General features: G+C 38.7%; 1 protein-coding gene across 1 annotated transcript in view; it reads left to right on the forward strand.

Moving 5' to 3' along the window:
• Positions 1 to 9184, forward strand: part of LOC124270609 (follistatin-related protein 5-like) — a 107569-nt gene extending 98385 nt beyond the window's left edge. Inside the window, exons 12-16 of the mRNA XM_046705625.1 lie at positions 404 to 589; positions 724 to 904; positions 3760 to 3954; positions 5037 to 5201; positions 5736 to 9184. Coding sequence (XP_046561581.1) covers positions 404 to 589; positions 724 to 904; positions 3760 to 3954; positions 5037 to 5201; positions 5736 to 5929 — 921 coding nt within the window. The 3' untranslated portion in view covers positions 5930 to 9184. The remainder of the gene's footprint in view (positions 1 to 403; positions 590 to 723; positions 905 to 3759; positions 3955 to 5036; positions 5202 to 5735) is intronic.
• Positions 9185 to 9969: the final 785 nt, after the last annotated feature.

Genomic DNA, 9969 nt, shown 5'->3' on the forward strand with positions numbered 1-9969 from the left:
AGTTCCGATTTGGTCATATGTTTACCGATAGAGTAAACACACTCTAAAGAAAAGCTGATATGAAGATTATTACGTGTGACAACATGAGTACATACTTCCATTTGCCTATGGCTTTCAATAATTGATGTCCTAATTTGGTTGCAATTGCTTCAGAGATGTGTTTTTTAGTTGTGAGAAGGGGATGTACATTATCGGTAAACATACGACCAAACCTTAACTAGGCCAGTGGATACTTTGTACACGCTCTGTGCATGAACACAGCATGTTGAAAATAAATGTGAAGCCAGCGAATGCAGAAGCGTGAACATCTCCTTAGAGGGAAGTAACATTTTCCACAGTCTATTTGACCCACGGCTCACATTGTAATCAGTGTTTAGTGAACCTTGTATTCCTTCCTCTGCAGGTGATTGACACAGACAAGGCCCCAATGGCTCTGCACTATGTGGAGCATCTGGATCAGGTCTGGGTTCTGTGCTGGAACAGCGACACCGACAGCAGCCTAAAAACCATCATCGTAATCCGTGACGCCAGCAAGTACATCCAGCACCATGCTGTCCACACACAGCCTGTAGGCAACAGGTTTGATATGGTGAGTGAATAAAATACCACAGAACTAACATGTCAATGCCTATCATAGTAAAGGATTTTATTTGGTTTTGTTCTTTGGAAATGTGTATGTCTTATTGAGAAGTTTTTGAAAAGGAATGTTGTTCCTTCCCTCAGGTACAGGATCTGTTCCTGCCACCCGCCAATGACCTGCACCATGCCTTCAACTATGGCTACATCACCCACAACGGCCAGCAGGGTCTGTTCAAACTTGACCTGAAGACCATGAAGTATGTCAAGGCTATCGACTTCTCATCCTACAACTGTGTACCCAAGAGTGTCTCCTTTGTACCTATTGGTGAGTCAACTCTCCCTTAATACCTATGACAGCCTCCGTGGTGTAGTGGTTAGAGCGTCCACCTAGAGAGCGGAAGGTCGCGGGTTCGATCACCGACCGCGTCATACCAAAAGACGTTAAAATATGGTACTTGTTGGTCCTTGCCTGGCGGTCGGCATTAATGGGTACAACAAGGACTGGTCGGCTCGGAGTCAGTATAATGTGTCTGAGTGGGGTATTCATGCTTCACTGCGTTATGGTATCTCAGTGGGCTAGCACTATAAAGCCAGCTTCAGTCTGGCCTAGTACAAGCAGCTGCACATACACATACACACGCATGCACGTCGTCATGTGAGCGAAATATTCTCAAGCACGACGTTAAACCCAATTTCGTCTCACCTTAATACCTATTTGTGAGTCAACTCTCCCTTAATACCTATTTGTGAGTCAACTCTCCCTTAATACCTATTTGTGAGTCATCTCTCCCTTAATACCTATTGGTGAGTCAACTCTCCCTTCATACCTATTGGTGAGTCAACTCTCCCTTCATACCTATTGGTGAGTCAACTCTCCCTTAGTTCCTATTGGTGAGTCAACTCTCCCTTAGTACCTATTGGTGAGTCAACTCTCCCTTAGTACCTATTGGTGAGTCAACTCTCCCTGAGTACCTATTGGTGAGTCAACTCTCCTTTAGTACCTATTGGTGAGTCAACTCTCCCTTAATACCTATTGGTGAGTCAACTCTCCCTAAGTACCTATTGGTGAGTCAACTCTCCTTTAGTACCTATTGGTGAGTCAACTCTCCCTTAGTACCTATTGGTGAGTCAACTCTCCCTTAGTTCCTATTGGTGAGTCAACTCTCCCTTAGTACATATTGGTGAGTCAACTCTCCTTTAGTACCTATTGGTGAGTCAACTCTCCCTTAATACCTATTTGTGAGTCAACTCTCCCTTAATACCTATTGGTGAGTCGGCACTTTCTGTATGGCTATCGGTGTATCAGTACTCTCTTGTTGAGTTGTGGTGAGTCAGTTGTCTTTCTTTGACTTTCAGTGAGTTGGTACTCTCTTTAAGCTGTTGTAGTCACTACTTCTTTCATAGCTATCAAGGGGCGGTGGGGTAGCCCATTGGTTAAAGCGTTGTCTTGTCATGCCAAAGACCCAGGTTTGATTCCCCACGTGTACAAAGTGTGAAGCCCATTTATAGTGTCCCCTGCCGTGATATTGTGGGAATATTGCTAAAAGCGATGTCAAAACAATACTCGCTCACTCATGGCTATCAATGTCAGTTTCCCTTTATGGATAAAGGTGAGTTGGTACTCTCTTTAATCTATTGTAATCACTACTTCTTTCATGGCTATCCGTGACAGGTTCTTTTATGGCTAAAGGTGAGTTAGTTAAATACCCACCTTAGGGCTATCAGTTAGTGGGTGCTCTCATTAGGCTACCAGTAATGAAAACTCATCCCACCAGCGGTCAGTACTCCTTTCATAGTTGTCAGTGAGTACTCCCCTCATGTCCATGAGTTCATCTTTTTCTGTGGGTCACTAGTCTCTTTATAGTTATCAGTCAGTCAGTAGTCACGTTGGCGCTGTCAGAAAGTTCATAGTAAGGTTTGGGGATTCAGTGAGTCAGTCCTACCTTTGTTGTAGTCGGTGAGTTTATACTCCCTTTGCAGGGATGCCAACCACTCTGATTTTGGAAGATTTTTTTCAAATACAAAATCCACTCTCCGATTTGTCTATAAAAAACTCCGTTTTTTTAGAAAATACAAATTTGTTTATAAATTTAGAATGTTTGAAAGAATTTTAGTAAATATGTTAGTTTGAGTAAGAATTATCTGGTTAAGTATGCCCGGAAATGCATATTTCCAGGCTAAATCTAAAGATTTTCATATTGGAAGCCCCCCAGACCCACACCATCAAAGGGGACCCAAACCCCCTCTCACACTAAAACCCATCTCACACCTTCAGGGTTTTAGGAATTTCTTTTAGCAAGGCTTGACTCCACTTTCATTTGATTCAGGGTTGGCATCTCTGCCTTTGGGGCTATCAGTGAGACTCGCGGGCCATTGGTTAGTCAGTAATACAGTTACAGCTATCAGTACAATGTACTATGTACTAAGTACTTATGAAGTAGAATCCCATGTATTCAAGCTTGTCTCAACAGCCAAATAGAAAGGGGATCAGATGTTAAATGTATGGCCTGGTTGATTGCCATGTTTTGTAGTCCCAGCTTGTTGAATTGCTTACTGCCACTATCTTGTTTTATAATTTCTGATTTCATCATAAAAAGCAGTAAAAAAGATGAATGTGGGAAATGCTAAACTGGCCCAGATCGGTAAAAACGTGAAACTAGCCATTTAAAGGTAGTGCTCATCCAGTGGACTGTCATTTGTAAAGGGTTACCTCTGGTGATGTTCAGTTATGTTGATTACATGAGAGATCAGAGGTTGTCTCGTAAGGCTTGGGTTATACTTGATTTCATTGATTCCATTAGTGATTAGTGACTTGGACCATATTATGGTTAACATATAATGTTATGATTTTGCAAAATGAGATATAGTTATGATAGTTATACTTGTTTAAGATGCAAATTCATAATAGACAGTAAAAAAAAAAATGACCAAGAATCAATTGCAAGAACAATAGCATGATGTCATAATGGCTCAAATGTGCTGGTGCTATAAGGGAGATAACTCTGCATGTCTTAATGGTTCGAGTGTCTCATCAGTTGAAATGTGCTTATATCATTCAGTTTTGAAGTAGCAATGTCACACAGAGGAACAAGGTATATTTGTAATGAGGAGTAACTGGTGATTTTAGGTGCATCTGCACTGGTGGACTGATGGTCATATACAGGGGTGTGTTTGTTTCAGGTGGACATGTAATCGTCCAGTGTGTGTCCAAGTCGACCCACGAGACCACACAGCTACTGATGGACTACCTCACAGACAACATCATCTCCAAGACAGCCATCCCAGGCAAACCCTTCGTGGCACCGGACTCCAAGCACATAGTCACCATTGACGACTTCTATGGCAAAGTCTCAGTCTTGACAGTGTCAGATGATGGTAGGACATCTACACAGATGAAATTCCTTACTCCTGGATAGTTTATTACTTTCACTCTAAACATGGATTGCTGAACTTTAACCCAAACAGTCTGTTAATATGTTATAATTCTGTGGATTTTTACTTATTTATTTGTTGGATGTGTACATATTGTCCATTTAAACAAGAGACAACTTTGTCAAATTTCACAAGAGCCAAACATTACATTGTTTAATAACATGGAAAAATAATAACCATAATCTTTGTTATTTAGAATGAACAAAACTCTAATTTTATAACAAGATAGAAATGATGGTACGAAAACTGAAAATACAAAGTTTTTGGATTGCATTACGGTATACCGAACTGAAGGCAAAATACTTTGGTACTACTAATACCGCGATATACTGTTTCACCCCTAATCACTGGTTTGTCTGGTCCAGATTCCATCATTTTCAATTTGCCATAGTGGCAACAGTATACCACAGTATTTTGCCTTCAGTTCTGTATACCGTAATGCAATCCAAAAACTTCGTGTATTTTCAGTTTTCATACCATCAATTCTATCTTGTTATACAATGAGAGTTTTGTTCATTCTGAAATAACAAAGGTTATGGTTATTATTTTTCCATGTTATGAAACAATGTAATGTTTGGCTCTTGTGAATTTTGACAAAGTTGTCACTTGTTTGAATGTACAACATGTACACATCCAACAAATAAATATGTAAAAATACATAGAATCATAACATATTAACAGAGACTGTTTGGGTTAAAGTTCAGCAATCCATTGTATAGAGTGAAAGTAATAAACTAACCTAGTGGTTAAAGCGTCACACCAAAGACCCGAGTTCGATCCCCAACATGGGTACATTGTGTGAAGCCCATTTCTGGTGTCCCCCGCCGTGATATTGCTGGAATATTGCTAAAAGCGGCGTAAAACCAAACTCACTCACTCACTCAATTTGCCATTATGTAGTTGTAAGAAATCGGCTTGGAACAAATACATCATCAATTAATATCAGGACCCTTTACGAACATGCAAATTTCATGAAGTGTGTGTCTCTGTTGTAATGCTATGTGGAACATTCTTCCTTTGTGTAGGAAACCTGGAGTCGGAGTTTGAGGTCACGCTGAGCTGCAGCATCAGCGATGTAGCCTTCTTCTCCTCCGCCGTACATCCCGGATACGATGTTGTCATGACGTCAGCTGATGATGATGACATTTTCTTCCTCAGTCTTACTAATGGAAAACTGGACAAGGTCAAAGGTAAGAACTGTTGTATGCTGGGTTACAAGCTGTCTTCAGCAACCCATGCTTGTTGGAAGAGGTGACTAACGGGATTGGTAGCTGATGTTGCTGGAATATTGCTGAGAGTGGTTTTAGACTGCAATCAAACAAACAATACTGTCAAATCTTGCTGCTTTGTTATTGAGGGAGTCAAGGGAAAGGGTCTTACAAAATATGAATCTGTAAAGGAGGGTCATGAGAAGAAGATATTTTGATTAAGTTCAACATCTTCACTCTGTACGAATCTACAGCCCAATTTGCTCCTCACTCTGTACGAATCTACAGCCCAATTTGCTCCTTCGAAGAGTTTGTGTGACCTGCAGGAGGCCTGGGTAATAAAATACTGTTACTTGCACAACTGGTTATGGATAATGGCAGTTAAGAGGACTTCTGTTGAAACTCTGAAGACTTTTATGGTGTGATGACAGCCAAAGCGTGGGAAGTATGGCTATGGTGCTATAGAGGGCGTTTTCCTGGAATTAGTAACAAAGATATATCATGTTTTTTCTGCAGGATCCTCCCTGACAGACCGGGACTGGAAGCCACAGCCGCTGAAGAAGACACTTGTAGCTGGAGGCGTCTTCAGTAACTTCCTAGTCAGCTCCCTGCCAACATCTATCCGCATCATCGACGGCAAAGTGCATCGAGTACAGTGTACATTTAAAGGCCCAGTCAACAGCCACGTTATTGCCTTTGTAGAAAACTGAATCCCACAACATGCAATGTTAATTCTCCACATATCTATTTTAAGAACAAGTTTTAACTTTATGAACAAGCATGAGCTCTAAAGGAGTTTGAGAATCAAATTATATGAAATGCCATTTACAGCTCAACCAAGATCTTGAGATTTGTATTTGAAGTTACAGTTTAAACCTTCCAGTCTGAATATTTGAAGGAATACCCCATGATGTGTGAAGTATTTTGAAAAAATAGGTAAGGAAGGGAAATACAGATGATGAGTATAGAAAATCACCCATTTATCATCAGCTGTTTGCGCTCTACAAAGGGAGACAACTCATTCTGTGGCAAGAAGGGGAGATAATTACGAGCGTTAAGTCCCCATCATAATTTGCACTAGTGATACAGTGAGCATATCTCATCGTTTGCTTCTAGTATATTGGACCAGAACACAGTAACATATTCACATCATCATCCTGTCATCTTGATGTTTCCATTTTGTTGTGTAGATGTTATTTATCAATGCTGTACTCTATTGTCAAAGGCAAACATGTCAGAAGTAGGTTGTGACCAATCACCAGTGTTTGTCATGTGTGTGCATATATCTTACCTAAAAATACTGCAAATTAATGTCTATTTGATAGATGTGAAAATGCTTTGAGACATTGTGCTGAAGTTGCAAATATTTTTATCATTTTATGATACCAGTCTTTGAATTTTTTGGGCACTGCTGTCCAAGAAGTTGTTTTTTTTCACCTTGACTTGATTTTATAGTCATATTGTTTCACGGAAATTTATATTGTATATTGATGGTATACATTGCAAATGCAATTTTCATGGGCACTTTTTTCACTTAGTGTTACTCGAGTGCAGTCAAGCGGGTACATGTCCTCAGCCATTACTATGTTGTTTGTATACAGACCTGTTTGCATTTAGCTGGCAGTGTAGGTATAGCGAAGGGAGAGCTTTACATATGTAGATCTAGATCTAGGGCAATATAGACCTTCAATATCGGAGTAGAGATAGCTAGTGTAAAAAACATTTTCACCATGGAGAGATAATCCCACCTCGGATAATTTCTTTAGCATCAATTCAATATCAATTTACATTATTCCAATTTGTTCAGCATGAGTCCGATATCTAGATTTTTACTTTAATTTATGAAGTATTTTAAGAAACATACATTTAACGTATGACTTGTCTTACTTTTGTTTGTTAGATTGATGTTGAAAGTTAGAGATTAATATTGTATTTGGTTGTGTCTTTCTACGTGTTGTGTGTTTACCCTGTTATTGAGAAGTTGCTATTTCAGGTAAACCATCGAAATTTGGTCTTTGTTTTTTTTCTTTATATTTTGTTATTTCAGTTCACGCTGAGCTTTTCCATTGCATGACTTTCTGACACCGCTTGCTTGTAGGCGTGAGTGGTTTACACTCGTTTCAGTGATATCCTGAGGAAGTCCACTTCAAGGTACAACTAGCCACGTTCATACAAGATATGTATTTTTATGACATCCTAGTTGAACTAAATGTATGCAGTCCTGTTCACGCTTCTGTGATTTTGAAGTAAATTCAGCCCTATTGAAAAATATTTTTGTTCACGTAGGTCAGTTTGATGGCTTTTGTCTGTGATTCTTCTAAGAATGGTGGTTGAACAAAATGGAATTTGTACATTCGTTTTGGGTGTTGCAAGTTTATTTGATATGAAGATCAGAGTGGCATGACAATGCATAAACGTCTAAATTTAATTTCTGTATTCAAATATCTGTACGACTATTTAAATCAGTTAACCTGATAGTTGAAGGAGATAAGATGGGTTGTCGGGTTTTAATGGCTCCATTATATGAAATTTTGAATAGTTTTATTACCAGCTGATAATCATAAGTTATTAACCAATTTCTTTCACCATTTGGACCAAAGTTCTAATCGGAAGAGCCATTGCTTTGTAAAGACCACTTGTGATTGGCTGCCAGACTGTGGCAGGTTGGGATCCCGATGCTTCTCGCTGTGATTGCTAGCAACTGATTGTATATATACCCTAGTTATGTGTCCTACAATTGAACATTATGTGCCTTTTTTAATGCTTTTTGTTCACTGCATTTCTGTGGCACATAATCTGTGTACTGTTAAAGGTTTGTCCATAAGCGGCGGCATCAAGGGGAGACAACCGCTGTGTATCATAATGATTAGCGCACTGATCAAAGTGCACAGTTAAGGTATATAAGGTTGGCATATTAATGTCATGTTTTTATAGTTATGTATTTTTACTTTTATCCATTTTTTCATGATCACTTGAACATTCCCTTTTCTGTTGACATATTCATGTCTTGTTTCTGTTATCGTTTTCCGTCATAATAAGCCATTTTTAACGCATACCAGTTTTATCAGGAATGTAAAATTAATAGATCTGTTAATATTTTGTTAGTGTGTACCATTCCAGATAGCCTAAACTGGAAGTTACAAATATGGAAGTGATCATAGTTCTAAAGAATATTTATGCTCAAACAGTGTATTCACTGTCAAAAGGGTAGTTTATGAACAGTTGTATACATAATATCTTGAACTTTAACAGATAGCATTGACTTGAAATCTACAACCATGTGTGTTTCAGACTTTTAAATGTGGTATATTCAGGGTTTTAATATTAATACAACACACAAATTGATTTATATTCAGGAACTGGGTGTAATTTGCTTTCCTTGTTATGGGAAGTGAGTTATAAACTGATTTAAATAAACAGATTTGAAACTGACAGGCAGACACTTAGTCAGTGTTTTGGACACACCCACATCATGGTTCTAAACACTAGTCATGTTTACAACTTTATATGTTTACAATACCAGCACTTATTGCATGCATGGTTTATTCACAGTTTTACCTTCTCTGTTTTACGTGTCATACATTGGATAAGTGCTATGTACTGAAGTCATGCCTCATTCACCTTAGAAAATATTTAACAGTACATCAAAAGTGAATATTATCAAATCTGGTAAGAAACTAGGTTTTAGATGGTATTTAAGGAAACATTTTGTATTATTTTATCATGAAGGGACATTTTAGGAAAGTTTAATTGTAATGTGGAAAAAAATGACTTAAAGTATTTTGATAATATTGCTTTCACAAATTTGTTTCATAGATGTCATGTTATTCTACAAAGACCGATCTTGCTGACTAACCTATGTATATGCAATGTGATTGAATGTGAAATCTGGCTTAAAGTGCACAATTTTACCCTTTTTTGTGAAATCGGTGAAAATATGTGTGAAATAAAAACCTTTTGTTTAAGAATGTGTTATTCCTTATATTATTGTGTCCCTGTAGGAAATGATGTACCCATGATGTGTCACAGTACCAAATAGTGGCATATGTTACTCATTCTCTCAAGCACTGGTTTGTCTGGTTTGGACAAATAGTAATAGGCTACCCGTGAAGATCCGGGTGAGAATTGGTCTTCAGTAACCCAAGCTTGTCGTAAGAGGCTACCTGTGAAGATCTGGGTGAGAATTGGTCTTCAGTAACCCATGCTTGTTGTAAGAGGCGACAAACAGGATCTGGTGGTCAGGCTCGCTGACTTGGTTGACACATGTCATCATAACCCAATTGCGTAGATTGATGCTCATGCTGTTGATCACTGAATTGTCTGGTCCAAACTCGATTATCTACAGACTGCCACCATATAGGTGGAAAACCTTGTGAGTGCAGTGTTAACAACCAACTAACTTATAATAGGCATCTGGTGTATAAGGCTATAACAGTCCTGGTGATACAGCTCAAATACTGCCTCATCACACTGATGATTTACCACATTATGGCTTATGTGAAACTTAAGACAAGGTTTGAATGATTTTGCCAAAATAAAAATAATGAAAAGGTAAAGGAAAACTATGAAATCTAAAACTATGAAAACTGAAATATGTAATCACCACAAAAAAGTGGTCACACAATCTGATAAACTGCAAGGCAGACAAGGAGCACCTGCTGTAACACTTTATTCTTCCATCCCACCTGCTAGACAACAGGTAGACCTGAGGATGGGCACCTGCTGTGAAGCTGCAGTTTACTTCCCCAAC

This window comes from Haliotis rubra, unplaced genomic scaffold (assembly GCF_003918875.1).
Source record: "Haliotis rubra isolate DU_JTF1 unplaced genomic scaffold, ASM391887v1 Scf153, whole genome shotgun sequence".
In the NCBI taxonomy this organism is placed as follows: domain Eukaryota; kingdom Metazoa; phylum Mollusca; class Gastropoda; order Lepetellida; family Haliotidae; genus Haliotis; species Haliotis rubra.